This window comes from Notothenia rossii (genome assembly GCF_949606895.1).
Source record: "Notothenia rossii genome assembly, chromosome: 8".
Taxonomy (NCBI): domain Eukaryota; kingdom Metazoa; phylum Chordata; class Actinopteri; order Perciformes; family Nototheniidae; genus Notothenia; species Notothenia rossii.
In genome coordinates, this window is record NC_136906.1 from 38,848,278 (window position 1) to 38,866,185 (window position 17,908).

The window sequence follows — 17,908 nt, forward strand, 5'->3', positions numbered from 1 at the left end:
ACCCTGCACCTCCCTACAGGGGAACAAAATATACAATAAAGTTAATTTTGGTTTAAAAGAGTGTGGGTTGCAGATAATATTGAGGGGAACTTAAGGTTCACTAATCAGCGATATATGAATACGGTAATAGGGCAATTTCACTACTGGCATTTAGACTAAAGAAACAGCAGTCGTCTAATATAGTGAACAGAATAAAATCAAAGGACTCCAATTCCACACTAGACCAGATGAAATAGCATCCTTTACAGAGTTTTAAAAATCCCTCTATAGCAGGGGTGGGAACCTCCGGCCCCCGGGCCGTATAAGGCCCAGCGATACCATTTGGTACGGCCCTGAGTTAATTATAAACACACGCAAAAAAGAAAAATTTAAGAAATCTAGACCGCAAAAAAATTAAACAAGGGAGTGCATGTTTTCCCTGCCAAGGTCTGGGTCCTTGAACACAACACGAGCCTAACGTGTCATCACGTGGTATATGTCTCAACCATGGGTTGCGTTCCAATAGTCCATTTAGCTCAGGAACCTTCCTAACCAAGTGAAATGACCAGGAAGTACGTCAGTGGAAGCCATGTTAAGTGCCGTTCCAATTCTCCAAATGAAAGGAAAGGAGGTTTCAAACTTCCTTTATAACCTCCTTTAGCTTAGGAACCACTGGACCTCCCTAACCGAAAGGAGAGGAGAAAATGCTGCCCCACAATGCATTGCAGCCGCAGCATTTGCCGTCACTCAACAGTTGGCCGTTCACGGAAACAAACGATTGTGACGGAGAAATTATATCATGAAAGTTACGGCGCTTAATAAGCATTTTAAAACGTATGTGGTAAGTTGCCAAAGTGCTTTGTTTTGAACGTTCATCAGTATTATAATCAAAAAGAGAAATATGAACGTTAGTTTTTACTGAAATGATCAAATAAAGTCAACATTTCACTGAGCTGTGTGGGGTTTGTTCAACTTTTAAAAGATGTTTGAATGGTGATATATACAGTGATAGGTGTTAAAGACTAATGTTTATAATAAATACATTTGTATTGATTTTAAGATATTTTCATACAATCATACGTATTGGGATCATTTGTATTAATGTGGACCGGAGGGAGAGGGTGACGAGCATAAATCTCACTTTCCTTTTTTATTTCAATTCCAACTTTGGTCATGAAGAATATGTTTCTCTGATGTCCACGTTCATAAAGCATAAAGCAACAGCATCAGAGCACGGTGCAGAGTCTCTAGATGAGTCCCTCCTTCTTATTAAACATCCATGTTGTAGTCCGCTGTATAGAACACTGTAGTTTCCATAGTTTCCCCACAGCAGCAGACGCACATTCAGGACGTCCCCTGGCGCATCATAAACACGTCAGATAGTGAAAGTGCATTCTGATTCTCTAAAGTACCGCAGTCTCTTCTCCTAAATCCCTTTGAATTATCCTATCCACTATCCCTTAACCCCGTGACGTTTCACTCAGAGGTCAAGGAATAGGAGATAGGGTTAGAATTTAGGAGCTGATTTTTGGATTATCGTAACGCAACCATGGTCTCGACTGACAAGGGTGCAGGTGCAGTTCTGACGGAGAGCACCAGAACGCCATTCCGCCACTTCCAAAAATGGCAGTACCCATAAGGAGACGTACACATGCCGCAGTTGTTGTGTGGCTGTGTCTTAGTTGTAAGCCCAGTGGCGATCTATTCATCTGTCATACTGATCATACAGTCAATAACTTTGTTGTTATTAGCATCTGGTTAGCTAGCTATGCTAACAAATACAAGAAGCTTTTTCTACAAGTGAGGTAAAGGCACATCTTTATATGACCATTATAGTTATTATAAAAAAAAATAAGAGATTAAAGTAAACAGGTATAAAATACTATATGACGGTAAAAAAAAAGTTGTTATTAATAAACTAGAATACAGTTTGAAAGGTGATTTGTAAAATATCCATAAAGAAAGAAAACAGTTCTGTTTCATATGGATGTTGAGAGAGATGTATCCATAGATCTCCTAATGTTGCTGTCAAAGTGCACCAGATTGATGCTTTTACCTTCAACATTTAAAAAAAAATCTTCCCGGGGGAGCATATGGACCCCCCTAGAGGAGGTTAGGTCCCCCCCCCCCCCCTACACACTTAAATCATGTCCACATGGATAGGATACTAAATACATTTGCACACATCATGTGTCCATATCTTTCTGTTTTGGTGGTCATGCCACAACTGTGCACGTGCATGCATACGCGAGTCATGGTAAGATATCTGGATTAAGAGGTTGCTTTTTCTTTGCACAGCATGAAAGAAAGGCGAAATGAATGGGCTGTGATTTTAGTATTTTTAAGCAGACGTTGAGTTCAATAATTTGTACGGCCCTCGGAGGATGTTGAAAAAATTGAAATGGCCCTTGAGAGGAAAAAGGTTCCCCACCCCTGCTCTATAGTAACTCAGACACCTGCACTGATACACAATTGGAAACATTTCTGAAAAACATACATTTGACTGAATTAACAGAATTAGCTCCAAGGGATTAGACGATCCAATAGCAGATTTGGAAATTAAGCAAGTTATAGCTACTCTGAAAAATAATAAAAGTCCTGGACCAGATGGATTCATTAATGAATTCTACAAAACTTTAATTGACATATTATCCCCACTTTTATTAAAAGCGTACCACTACGCATTAAAGACAAAGATTATGGCTCCCTCCTGGAGAGAGGCCACTATAATAGTAATACATAAAGAGGGTAAAGATCCGACTGAATGCCAATCTTACAGGCCAATATCATTAATGAATTGAGACTTGCGCATTCTGACAGCAATTTTAGCTAAACGGGTCAGTAAAATTATCAATCATATTATTCATCCTGATCAGACAGGTTTTATTACTGGGAAACATTATGGAGATAACATTAGAAGGCTGTTTAATATAATGTCATAACAGAGGGATAAGGAAAATGAAGCAATGATTTTATCACTGGATGCCCAAAAGACCTTTGATCGGGTATCATGGCAATACTTGACTCAAACACTAAAACGATTAAAATTCGGCCCTAATTTCATTAATTGGATACACACACTTTATTCAGAACCACAAGCCGCTGTTAGCATTGAGCCATTGGCACAACTGGTAAGGGATGATATGAGCATAAAAGGAATTGAAATACATGGTGAGGTGCATAAGTTGTCTCTCTATGCAGATGATGTATTACTGTACTTAACAGAACCGACAACAACGATACCACATTTAAAGAAATTGATAACCCAATATTGATATTATTCAGGCTACAAAATTAACGTAGGAAAAACAGAAGCCATGGATATTAATGGTAGAATATCAGAGTACAAAACTCCAGAGTGGTTATACATTGTCGAAAGACGGCTTTAATTACCTTGGGATATATATATCACCAAATCAGCACATGATCTATATGATGCCAATTATAAGAAATTAATTAAATGTATTGGTAGCGATATGGACCGATGGTCTACACTCCCCCTCTCTCTACTAGGTCGTGTGGAGACAATACGTATGAATGTTTTGCCCAGGTTACTTTATTTATTTGAGATGCTACCTATTGAAGTCCCTAAATCGACTTTTGACCCCTTGGATAAACTAATCTCCCAGTTCATATGGCAAAGGAAGCACCCAAGAATTAGGCTTAAAACAATACAGCTATCTAAACCAGATGGAGGTCTTAAACTTCCCAATTTAAGATACTACTACTGGGCTGCACATATTAAACCCTTAGTAGCGTGGGTCCAGAACTGTACTTACACACGCTGGCTTAATATTGAGCAAATTATGTGCCCAAAGCCTCTGCATATATTGCCTTTTTCAGAAGCCCCCATAAAGGAAATGGGACAATGGACTGCAGCTACTTTAAAAATATGGAAAAAAATACAATCAGCATTTGGGTTACAATCAGCATTTGGGTTTCACCGCTAACCGCTTGGTTATATGAGAACCTTTATGCCTAGCAATTTAGATGCAGGGTTTAAAAAAAGGTCGGAACATGGCTTGACTTCATTATATCAGATACTGGATAAAGATAATCTTAGGACATTTGAACAGCTAAAAAATGATTTCCATATTCCTAAAACAGACTTTTTTTGATATTTGCAGCTCAGACATTTCCTTACCACCCACAAAGAATGGGGGGGGAAAAAAATCAGAAGACCTACCCCAAAACAAAATTATCTGATACAATTAAAATTGGGAAATAAAGGACCGAAAATAGTTGGTAAATTATATGAAATATTCCTATTAATGAATCTGGATAGCTCGGTGAATATAAAGCAAAGATGGGAATTAGAAATGAACGTAGATATTACCCAAGATACCTGGGAGGACATATTCACCGAAGCAAACTTAGTGACAAACTCATATACATGGAGAGAATTTAAATGGAAAGTAGTTACCAGATATTTCCGAACACCAGATATATTGTAAAAAATGGGCCCAACACATACTAACTTATGTTGGAGGAACTGTGGCAAATCATACTCATATATTTTGGTTATGCCCTAAATTACATACATTTTGGAAAGAGATATTTGATGCTCTTAACCCTTTGGAGTCCTGCGCTAATTTGACCGTTTTCGCATACTTTTGATTTGTTTTACTAAACCCCATTAAGAAATGTTTGGCATGTCAATGTTTGGTATCTTTTTTTTAAGGACAACCTCACCTATATAACCTGATAGTTATTTATTTCATTTTGAGATACTATATGAACATTTTGGACCCAAAATCACAAAAAAACAGATTTTGAAAATGATGTTATTTTTCGTATAGGTAACACAAACATACACAACGAAACCATTTGAAAGCTGGAAATAGATGCATGGGATGCCACTATGATAATGTGAAAGTTTGATTGAGGTAGCATGAACCTATATACAAATTCTATGAACAAATAACAGGTGTATCCATAGGCTTTTCCCCCTCATTTCTCAAGTTCTGTCAACAGTGACACAGTAGGCACAACAAAACATTTAAAAGCTTAAATAGCAACTTCCAGGTTAGAGACACCTGTGAATAAATGTGTAGGAAAATGATGAATACACTAGATTTTCCCAAAAATATACAGAAATATACACTACAGTGAAATCTGGCGTCGTTTTTGTAAGAAATGTTCACTTCCGCATAAAAAAGCCTCGGCACGTGACCTCCCGCGTGTGACGTAACACGGGGGACACAAGGGGGAGAGCGGCCGGTGTAACGTATTAATAAACATGGATCCCAATGCTAGTTTCGACACAGAAGACACAGAAGAAGTTGAACATGAATATTCGAATGCATATGACGGACCACAACCTTATAATTATGAGCCTGCTAGGCGTCCAAGAGACCAGGAGCAGCCGAGGATTAGAATAAATAACGGCCATCGGAGAGAAATTGAGCTGTGGTGTGAGGAGAACCAGAGGAGAACTGGGCAGCTATCTTGGTGAGTGACCGGCGTTAGCTACAGAATGTTAGCTAACGTCACATCACAACATTGTAAAGTTAGCTATCATATATCAGGCTATAACTAAAGTAGCATTGATAATATAGTAACGTTACTGGCAGGACTGTTGATACTGATCCATAACAGAAACTAATGCGCAAGTATCAGCCGTATCTCGCGTTACCTAATGCAACTCCACACTACGGTGCTGTGTACCGGAGGAGACACGCGAGATACGGCTGATACTTGACGATCTGGCGGAGAAAGGTTGTGGAGCCTCCGTTGATATGTCGTTGTAAATGGCTTGATGGAAAGCAGGTGTGTAGTCGGGGAGGGTGCACAGCTGATTGCAGCAGGTGAGTGGAGGTTGAGCCGGGATCCGGGAGCGACAGCCACCACGCACACACAAACAACACAGAGAGGGGGAAACAAACAAACACAAAGGAGACGGCTGGAGCAGTACAGCCACCACAGCGTTACCTAATGCAACTCCACACTACGTCTTACGGTGCCGTGTACAGGGGGAGAGAGAGAGAGAGAGAGCAGCGAAGGGGGGGGAGAGAGAAGTAATATGGTTTCCTGATAAAGCTGTGGAGAGTATGTGCTGCAGGAACGAACGCTAGCTCCGGTCCTTTTTACTGTGGACTCGATGTCCTGACAGGCTGGTATTTGTGCAACCTGCACAAACACAATACTGCACCATGATTACAAATGGTGAAATACAATGTAAAACTACCGAAAAATACCAGCTCCTTAAAACACAACCGCTCTACTCAACGCAACTCTACTATACCCGCGGTCAGAGAGCGGAGATGTGTTCCCTGTGTGATGTAATATGACGCGTTTGACGCATGACCTTAAAAAAAAGCAGTTTTTAAGAGCAGAGCTCAAAATTGCTCCTTTCCCTCTGAATTCCTGCCCTTATGTCTCGTAAAACATATCAAATCCTGCATTCACTTTTTTTAATAGTAATTTTCAAGCAAGTTTAAGCATAAATGTATAAAAAAATAACAACCTGCAAGATGCTCTTTAAATAATGTACATGGGATTTCATTCTGATAAGGCAAAAGTGTTATTATAAATATAATAATATAATATATATAATATATATACACACATTATGAACAAAAATCAGTTTTTTCTGTCTTTATCTGTGCCACGCTTCAAAGTAGTTTGTCAACTACGACAAGAGGGCAACATCACAGGCTCCTCCTCCTCCATGTCAAAAAACAAGCTCATAGCTTGACTCACGTTCAGAGTTCTCTTCATCATAGTTGAATCTTTAAAACTCTAAAATCTAACTATATCTAAATTTTCAATGTGTGTCTGTCACTTTACTTCAATCGCAGTCTCCCGCCGTCTCTTTGTCTCCCGCCGCCTGTCTTCGTATATCTTCGTCTCTCTCCATTTCCCGCCGTCCCTCTTCGTCTCTTTTCGTCTTGCTTCGTATCACTCCGTTTACCTGATTACCTCACCCCCTCCCTGGTAAATACATCCTGTTGAGCAGAATCTACAGTTTCCAGTATTTTCCGTTTCGTAAATGATAAAATACGGCGAAGATATTCAAATATGTGCTTCCATTATTCATACTTTTGAAATATATTTGTATTAACTTTATATCATCGTATCTCCGTGTTTATTGGGTATTTTTGCATGAAACAAAGACTGGCATATAGTTTCAAGCCAGTACTTTCGACAGAAATACACATATACATCCTGTTGAGCAGGATCTACAGTTTCCAGTATTTTCCGTTTCGTAAAATGATCAAATACGGCGAAGATATTCAAATATGTGCTTCCATTTTTCATACTTTTCAAATGTATTAACTTTATATCATCGTATCTTCATGTTTACTGGGTCTTTTTGCATGAAACAAAGACTGGGATATGGTTTCAAGCCAGTGCTTTTGACAGAAACACACGGCAATGTTGTCCGGACTGTTGTTTTTATGCGGCACCGGCTTGAACAGGTCATTTGATCGGATCACGCCGGCGTGACGGTCGACTCCAAAGGGTTAAAGAAGTGTTCCAGCAGAATATTGCTCTAAATCCGATGTTGGCTATACTGGGGCCGTTTCTCAATGGCGAGAAAACTGGCTTCCAAGCCAATATTTCAAGGATACTATGTCATCGAGTGCCGCCGAAGGATTGTTCCAATCTCCAGCATACTTGGAATTCCACCGAGGCCGCGTCCTTGGTTTGGGGGTAATTTCGAGGCTGCACATGGGTAGACTTCGCGTCCTTCGAACCCCCACAATGCTTTGCGCACAGACCAATTTCCCCAAATCTGTGGCGGAAAATGTAAGGCGGGGCCTCCCATATGACGCACACCTTCACACTTGCTAGCCTGTTCCACTCTTCGTTTTCCGAATGCCAGGAAGGATTCTTGCCTAGCTTCTGAAGGAAGTGACTCGGAAGACATGTGCTACCAAGCAAGCATCCTCGCGATTGAGAAACGGCCTAGGAGTCTTACCTGAGGGTCTAGAAGAGAGGTCTAAGACTTATCTATTAAGAATTGTATTGACAGTGGCCCTGAATTGCATCACAATTAAATGGTTGAAACCAGAACCTCCCACCTATAACTGCTGGATTCAGAGTGTGGGATATCCACCACATGGAGCAAATCACATATTTATTACGCCTACATAAAAATATATTTATCAAGCGATGGGCCCCTGTCATCAATCTACTAATACAATAAGAATTATTAACACCTTTGCCGCTTGTATTCTCTTTCCATCATTATTCTTTTTGCTTACTTACGATTATTTGTCTTATTTTCCAAGGTAGGACATCTTCATTACTTTTTTTTTTTTTTAACCCTGGAGTGGCACTGTATTATCATAACGGAAAATGTGAATTTTACTGTAAAATATATCGCATTGTATTATTGTTTGAAACGAAGAAAATAGTAACAACCACAATCTATGTGGTAAGAGAACACTGTTAGGCTGCTCACATGGTCTGATTTTAAATCAGGATGGCACTCATTAAAAAAGGGCCCTCTTCAAAAACATTGGTCTGGATCAGAGGAGGATCAATGACTGAAATACCTAGTGGCCTCTGTGAGTTTGCGGTGGATTTCTTCATAGGTGTCCACATTGAAGGTCCTCTGGACGAAGGTGAGGGCCATCTTCAGGGCCTCCACTCTCAGCTGAGGACAGTGCTCAGCGATGAACTGAAGCCTCTCAATGCGCATCAACCCACTGTAGCTGGTGGCATACTGCTCCAGGTCCTACACAGGGAGTGACAGGGGAAAGATCTTAAACAAGGTCATGGTCATTAATAAAAAAATGACAACCTCTCCAACAGTACTTAGTCACATGGACCAGCAAAACAAATAAATATTGGTTACCGCCATTGGCGCATTTCACCTAATTAGCTGATGTGCCTTTGAGAGAAAAAAGGGCTAACAATGGCCGATATATCGGTGATTCAATATTCTAAATTGATAACAAAATGTTCTCAATAAATAATGTTTAAATTGAGAAGGTTGGAAAACTTTTTTAAACAAATTTTCTTTACAGGGAGCAGAGTACAGAGCCCTTTTGGTTCCAGTATTAACAATTCAGGTACCAGAATTGTAGGCTCAAAGGTGAAGGGTCCCAGACTCTAAGAGTATTTAAATACAAGTGTTTCAGATCAGTACCAGTGTTGGGTTCTCTACAATGTAGTTGGTGTCCGGAGCATTCTGCTGGTCATCCTGGGGGTCAGCGTCTATCTGCATGGGTTCCACAGACCCCTGAAGAACACAGCAGAGGTTAGCACTTATCACAATACAACACACGATCCACATTATATATAAAAATAATTCCAAATAATACTAGGATTAAATTTAAATGTTTCATAGATTTAAAAGCTAATAGAAACTTCAAGTCAGTTTTAGATGAGTGCTCCAAATAATTAAGTACAACTATAAAACTGCTTCAAGAGCATGTTTGGTAATAATAGCTGTCAATACATTGGAGAATGTTGGTGTGAGAAATAATTGTATTGGAAAAGAATTCACAATGGATATAAAATATTTGTACTAATTTCAACAGTTTTTCACAATCTCTTTAGCCTCCCTGTTCTACACAGGGGGCTTTGCGCATGCAGTTTTGCATAAGCGAACCTATCTCTTGCTCCGACATCTGGAAACGGAAAAGCAGGTTTATTGCTTATGGATTATCAGAAATCATTTCAAAGGGACACAGACACATTGGATTAACCTATGGATTAACCTTCAGCAGCATTTTTATCTTTTTAATGCCATTGAAGACCACTTTTGACCAGACAACGACCAAGGTGAGCCATGTTGCCGTTTTAGCTACCTACTGCCACATGTTTTGATGTCTGTTCTTGTTAATAGCTTCGCAAGTTCTTATCATGGAGTGATGATGTACAGTTGCAAGAAAAAGTATGTGAACCCTTTGGAACTACCTGGATTTCTGCATAAATTGGTCATAAAATGTGCTCTGATTTTCATCTAAGTCACAACAATAGACAAACACAGTCTGCTTAAGCTAAAACCACACAAACAATATGTTTTTATGTTTTTATTGAACACACCATGTAAACATTCACAGTGCAGGGTGGAAAAAGTATGTGAACCCTTGGATTTAATAACTGGTTGACCCTCCTTTGGCAGCAGGAATTTTGGACCATTCCTCTTTACAAAACTGTTTCAGTTCAGCAATATTCTTGGGATTGTCTGGTGCGAATCGCTCTCCTGAGGTCATGCCACAGCATCTCAATTGGGTTGAGGTCAGGACTCTGACTGGGCCACTCCAGAAGGCGTATTTTATTCTGTTGAAGCCATTCTGTTGTTGATTTACTTCTGTGCTTAGGGTCGTTGTCCTGTTGCATCACCCATCTTCAATTGGTGGACAGATGGCCTTAAGTTCTCCAGCAAAATGTCTTGATAAACTTGAGAATTCATTTTTCCGTCGATGATGGCAATCTGTCCAGGCCCTGAGGCAGCAAAGCAGCCCCAAACCATGATGCTCCCTCCACCATACTTCACAGTTGGGATGAGGTTTTGATGTTGGTGTGCTGTGCCTTTTTTTCTCCACACATAGCGTTGTGTGTTCCTTCCAAACAACTCAACTTTGGTTTCATCTGTCCACAGAATATTTTGCCAGTAGCTGTGGAACATCCAGGTGCTCTTTTGCAAACTTCAAACGTGCAGCAATGTTTTTTTCTGGACAGCAGTGGCTTCCTCCATTTTATGACCAACTTATGCAGAAATCCAAGTAATTCCAAAGGGTTCACATACTTTTTCTTGCAACTGTATGTACCCATCGATTCTGTGTCATCTCACGATGCGAATCGATGGGTTGGGCGTGCAGCTACGGTAAGTAACAAGGGTGTTATGAGTGAGTTTCTGTGCAACACCCAGTTAGCATTTTTCGCTCGTTGCTAATTCATAGGCTCAGCGCTAGCTTTGTGTTTAAAATAAAATAAAAAAAAAAAAAAAACCGTTAGCTGAGTTTCTTGCCGTTACATGGATATAAAACATTCATAGGTTATTGAATATTAAGATGCCCTCAGACGCTGTTTCCTGCAGATGACGCGTTTTCCCCCCCGGTATCGCGGGTGCGTTGTAGAAGAGGTTAAAAAAAGTACTCCTAATATCAACTTGTTACCTGTATAAAAGACACCTGTCCACAGAATCAACCAATCAGATTCCAACATCTCCACCATGGGCAAGACTAAAGAGCTGTCTAAGGACCTCAGGGACAAGACTGTAGACCTGCACCAGGCTGGGATTGGCTACAAGACCATCTGAAAGCAGCTTGGTGAGAAGGAGACAACTGTTGGTGGCATTATTTGAAAATGGAAGAAAAATAAAATGGGCATCAATGGCCCTCGGTCTGGGGCTCCACACAAGATCTCGCCCTGTGTTTTTCTGCTAAGGGGACAGGACCACTTCCCAGCATCGAGGAGAGGATGGAGGGGGCCATGTACCGTAAAATCTTGGCCGATAGCCTCCTTCCCTCAGCCAGGACACTGAAAATGGGTCATGGGGGGGTCTTCCAGCAGGACAATGATCCTGAACATACGGCCAAGGCAACACAGGAGTGGCTAAAGAAGCAGCACATTTAGGTGAGGGAGGGGGCTACCCAGTCTCCAGATCTTAATCCCATAGAAAATCTGTGGAGGGAGCTGAAGCTTCGAGAGGCCAAGCATCAGCCTCAAAACCTGAAGGATATGGAGAGCATCTTCAGAGAGAAGTGGACCAACATCCTTCCTGAGATGTGCACAGACCTGGAGACCAGCTACAAGAAGCGTCTGACCTCTGTGTGTCCAACAAGGGTTTCTCCACCAAGTACTAACACATGAAAGCGATCAAATACTTATTTCCCTCAGTTAAATGCAAATCAATTTGTATCTTTTATATAATGTCAATTTCTGGATTTTGTTTTTGATATTCTTACTCTCATTGTTTTTATAAACCTACCATTAAAATGACAGACTGTTAATTTAGTGGGTAAACTTACAATATCTGCAGGGGATCAAATACTTATTTCCTCCACTGTAAATGCTACCTCTGCGAAGCCACATTTCTTGACGGAAGTTTATGGTTTGGATTTAGATTTGACTAGTATGTCATAATGTCTATATACATAAGCAGGAAAACTAAAGAATGACACCCGGCAAACATATAGCCTTAGCAGTGTTTCCCCTAGGATGGAGTCATAGCAGCGGTGCTAAGGCACGTGGGCCCAGCATTTTATGTAAAAATAATATCCTGTCTAAACATCAGTCAGGCTTCAGAAAGCAACATAGCACCATCACTGCGACAATGAAAGTGTTGAATGACATTACAAGTATTTTAGATAATAAGCAGAGTTGTGCAGCTCTGTTTATTGACCTGTCCAAAGCGTTTGATACCGTCCATCATCGCATCTTAAAGCAGAGGCTACTCAGTATTGGCATATCCAGCCATGCAGTGGGGTGGTTTGTGAACTACCTCTCTGAAAGGTCCCAATGTGTTCACTTTGATGGGCTGTCTTCTGAGTGGTTAAACATTGCTAATGGTGTTCCTCAAGGTTGGTTTTAGGTCCACTTTTATTCTCCATATATATCAACAGTTAAGGTAAAAATGTGAATGAAGCTACTTTACATTTCTATGCGGACGATACCGTTATGTACTGTGCAGGTCCTTCCATTAAGGAGGCTGGTGTTAAATTACAGGCTGTTTTTAACATTATTCAGACTCAGCTTGCTGAGCTTAAGCTTCTTTTAAATGTTGATAAAACCACGGTAATGGTAATGTAATTTTCAAAAGCTAAAAAGACACCAGAGCCTGTTTTAGATATTGTTACTATGCAAGGACAAGTACTTGAAGTGGTTACCTGTTATAAATACTTAGGTATCTGGCTTGATGATTGTCTTACTTTTAAACTTTTAAACTTTAACCTGCTTAAAAAGCTGATGGTTAGACTAAGTTTATTTTTCAGAAACAAGTCCTGTTTCTCACTTGAGGTCAGGAAAATGCTAGTCACTGTGACCTTTTTACCTGTGCGGACTATGGTGATTTGTTGTATATGAATGCAAGTTAGATGCTGCCTATCACAGCGCACTGAGATTTGTCACAAATTGTAAAGCACTTACACATCACTGTACCCTGTATGCCAAGGCAGGTTTGCCATCACTTACTGTAAAGAGGCTCAGTCATTGGTACACGTTTATTTATAAAGCTTTGTTGGGTAAACTCCCGTATTATATCTGCTCTCTGATAACAGAGTTGCAAGCAGTTATTGTCTGAGATCATATGATGTAGTATTATTACATGTGCCAAGAGCAAGGACTGTCTTAGGTAAGACAGCTTTTAGGTGCGCAGCTCCACTTGCTTGGAACAATCTTCAGCAAGAATTGAAACTGAGCAATCTCATTCCTCTGCATGTTTTTAAAGCTAGGGTACTATGGGCACTTGTAAAATGTCTATAACTATGTAAATGTATCCTGTAAATATAATGTATGATGTCCTTTATTGTTTTATGTTTCATGTGGAACCTATATTCTGCAGGTCTCCCTTGAAAAAGAGATCTATGATCTCAATGCGACCAATCTGGTTAAATAAAGGTTTGAAATGAAATGAAATAATGTGAGCGCGGAGCACGTGGAATGTTTTAGTGTGTGCACATGCGAAGTGCGCACCTCCAATTTGTTTCTATGTGTCTGCCAGCATAAGAAAGGCTCTTGAGGCCTAGTACCAGGGCTGGTTCTAGAGAATTTGCTGCCCTAGGCGAGATTTCATATATAAAGAATAAATGAAAAATCTCTACAAAAGACAAATATACTACAAAAACAGAAACTTATTGACATAGGTAATATACGTCAAAATGGCTTCAAGTGTATTCTATTCAGTATGAACATGTTTGAATTGGGGGGTGGACGTCAACATCCTCTAGGGGGTTCCGGGGGTCTGCCCCCCCCCCCCCGAGAAGATTTTTTTGAACATTTTAAAGTAAAATGCTTTTATCTGGTGCACTTCGAGCTAGGGCTGCTCGATTATGGCAAAAATGCATACAACATCATAATTATTCTATATATATATATATATATATATATATATATATATATATATATAGAATAATTATGATCAGTGGTGTAGTGGGCGTTGGACGCGGGGGTTCGCCGTACCCCCACTTATTTGAAGCGTGATTTCTTTTTTTAATAGTCTAATAAATCTAAAATCATTGCCAGTGTTATCAGTTGCAAGTGTGTATTTGTTGTAATAATGACGAAAACCTAATGGGCAGATTTCACAGTAATTATAATAAAAACGTAGCTCAAGCATTTATGCAACTTGATTTGAAGCGCGCGTGCGTGCGTGTGTGGGGCAGCACCGTGTGTGTGTGTGTGTGTGTGTAGGGTGACCAGGTGTCCCGCACTGTGGGAGTGCACACAGCATTTTTATTATTTGTCCCGCGTCCCACAAATAGGAAGTATGTCCCGCATTTGAGTGACAGTCGCGCAGAAAGGCCGGATCGGTTCACTGACAGCCGGCACCGCCCTTTGTTATTATATTGTCTAAACGGCATCATGTAAATTGCACCACCCCCTCACACCCGCCCCGTCCACCCAGTAAAAAAATCCCCACTACACCACTGATTATGACGTTGAATGCATTTTGTTACCACTAAAATACAGCAACACATATTTGATTCATGTCGTTTATAACTGGAATATTACAAGTACTATTAACTTTGTCTGTACAAAGTAGCCTGTCCAGGAAATATGTACAAATCAACAAAAACTGCGAGCCGGCAGGCAAGACGCTCAGTTTCTGAAATGCTTCTGAAACGCGCCCGGTAGGGTATGACGCCGGAGGAGGCCGCAGCCGTGACGCAACGCAGACGGACCTGGTGGAATCGAGGGGTTAGGGTTGCAAAATTCCGGGAATTTTCAAAGATGGAAACTTTCCGAGGGAATTAATGGGGATTTATGGGAATAAACTGGGAATTTTCAAAATTGAAGGTTGGCTCTTCATAGGGAACTTCAATATAGTTGGGGAAAGTATATGTTAGCATAATCTTGACTAAAACAAACAGGTGCCATTCAAGTACACTTGAATATCCACACCATAGCACACTGCTTACTGCATGGCTATTGAGACCACACAAAGGTTTGCAACAGGCTCACAAATGTGAGAGTGGAAAAACTGGTTGGCATTCGGGCAAACCTAAGGCTCTTTGAGCCTGACACAGAGCCATCCTCAACAAGGCTGGACAGTGACACTGAAGAGGTGTTGTTGATGAGGCCCAGGAAGAGCCCGTTGACTGAAAGGGTTTAGCAAAAATGCAGAGGATTGCTTGAAGGAAGATGTGCATGTTTAATGGGACTGTTTGGAGGGAGAAGGGCTCTTTTCATTTAACATTTTGAATGGGACTTGGTGGGGATTTTTGGATGGGGGTGCATTTTTGTTCAGTTTTTAATGAGTGGGGTTGGGGGGGATGAGTAATATTTAACTCAACATTCCTGTTTTCGTTCTTCAATGAAACAAATAATTGTTCAATAAAATAATTAAAACTTGTTCTGTTCTACATAAAAAAAGATTAAAAGAAAAAAAAAAAAAAATCTGTTGAAATGTCATGTTTTGTTTAATTTTGCATTGAATATTTCCAAAATTCCCCATGGAAACTTTCCGTAAATGTTCCGCCCCTTTGCAACCCTATATAATCTACAACAAACTCTGAACAACAAACATCATTGTATGTCGAACAAGTGAATACCCTTTTTTGATATTTTCAATAAATAAAAACATTCACCATCACAACTGAACCAAATCAAAACAGAAAACGCAAATACAAATAAAAACATTCATAATATAAAAAACCCTGTCTTACTACGACAGTTCATCCATCTCATGCCCATTCAATAAATTGTATTTAAACATTTCTTTAAACTTAATACATGTTATACATCTCATTTTCCTCCCTGCAGTCATTAACTACATTAAAACGTGTGACTGTAACATGAGGACATGTTGCAGTAGTCCTAACTAATTGATCCCTGAACACACACATTCCTTTCAGACATTAGCTTTTGGATACTGTTATGCATTGTTTTATTGTCCTTTGATGATGATCCCGATCACATGGTTCATACTGAATTGAAGTCAAGCAATGTGTGTTTGTAAGCTCTTTATACATGATTTTATTTACAATTATTATGGGGTGAATATTATTTATTTGTATCTATATCCCCACATGTCCCCACAATATGTTGTACAGTATATAGTATCCTCTATTTATAACAATTAAGATACTCTATCAATTTCTTAATCATTTATCATAAGATACTTGTTCATTTTGAGTTTGTCAAACGGTTCCAAAGGATTGTTAATTTCATTTTTATCAATATTAAGTTTCTTCTTATCAAACCAACTATTTTATTTTTTTGTATGTTTTCTATGCGACACCTCAAAAGGAAATGGTCACATTATCCTAGTCATGACCATGAGCACTAACTCTGTCACTATATTGTTTCACAATATGTATTCCTATGAATATATGTATATACCATACCCTGCCCTGCTGTTTATATATCTTTATTTTTATTATGCAGCACATCATGCATTCCTGGGACAGGAATTGCACACAACTTATTTAACCTTCTTTCTTTATTAATGTATGTCAGCTCACATTTGAAAATGTTCTTATATAATATCTGTATATATTTTCTTAATATTTAAGTGTGTAGAGCTGAGTGTAAGAATGTCTTCGCACAGTGCATCTGCCTGTTATCCTGTACACATGACAGTAACATATCTTGAATCTTGATAGAGCGCTAAAACTTCATCAGCCGCCCTACAGTTAGCTTAAAGCTAATGTGACAAACTGCTAACAACAGGAAGTTGGCTTGTCAATGCTAGCTTTCGTTAGCTACAGGCTACAATGATAAACACAAACTGTTCTTCAGTCTATGTTATGTTTTGCTTTGCTGACGAACCAAATGTAGGATACGTGTACACCAGTAACTACAGGTTAGCTTTATTAGTTGTTTTGCTGGTGAAGTGAACAAAAATGCTAAATTCGTCATTATGTTATAAGCCAATGGAGGCCTTCAGTCGGCTGTTAAGCCTGCAGTTCTAAACTCAATCGCAAATGTTTTACCAAAATACATACATGGTTTATCGTTTTACAGAAGTGTAAGGGTAATTCCTCAAACTAGCCCACAGTGTTAAATAATGTCAACGTTATTATTTATTCGTGTTTCTCAACTGAGCGTCATATTAGAATGCACTGGAAGTTAGCAATACATTTAAATGTTAACATTAAGGTTATTATTAAATTAATGTCTGCATATAAATCATATACATCATCCCGCATGATGACGGTGGTATTGCGTGCTCTTAAATGATGAATTTAAAAATGAACTGGAACGTAGCTTACAGTTTAGCTTTAGCTAGCTAAGGTTACACCATAGCCAATGAAGATCCATCATGTTCAGTCTCCAGTACGACTGGCTAGTTGTAAATGATTAACAAAGCGACGGTTAAGACTTACCTGAAAGTTAAACACTTGCACGGGCAAAGGCATGCTCCGTTTTTCAGACTTCGGTGTCGTTAACGTTATAGTGGGATATATCATAAAGATGCCTTTTGCGGCGTGCACTGTAGCAGGCGAGTGGGTCTTCTTCTATGAGCTTTAATGGCGGTTAGCAAACAACGAATAGGGCATTACCGCCATCTATCGGACAGGATTGCTAAGCAGTAGACCGGTGTGAAAAATAAACTTCTTTTTTTAAACACAAAATACTCTCTATAATTATGGTTGCTCTTCAGTACATTTGTTAACAGACTGAATCCTTGTCTAATGGTCTCCCAAGCAGATTCCCCAAGGTAAACTGAGTTGTTGATCAGCTAAACCAGGGGTCGGCACCCTTTTTGATATGAAGTGCCATTTAAAAAAAAAAGTGTGATCAGTGTGCCGACGATCGTGAACTATGAAGGGCCGTGTAGGCCAAAATGTAAACTCACCTCACA

General features: G+C 39.6%; 1 protein-coding gene across 1 annotated transcript in view; it reads right to left on the reverse strand.

Moving 5' to 3' along the window:
* gps1 (G protein pathway suppressor 1) overlaps positions 1-17,589 on the reverse strand; it is a 27,939-nt gene extending 10,350 nt beyond the window's left edge. Inside the window, exons 1-4 of the mRNA XM_079645226.1 lie at positions 17,430-17,589; positions 9,080-9,172; positions 8,484-8,665; positions 3-13 (exon numbers count right to left, since the gene is read on the reverse strand). Of these exons, the coding sequence (XP_079501352.1) occupies positions 3-13; positions 8,484-8,665; positions 9,080-9,172; positions 17,430-17,513 (370 nt within the window). The 5' untranslated portion in view covers positions 17,514-17,589. The remainder of the gene's footprint in view (positions 1-2; positions 14-8,483; positions 8,666-9,079; positions 9,173-17,429) is intronic.
* Positions 17,590-17,908: the final 319 nt, after the last annotated feature.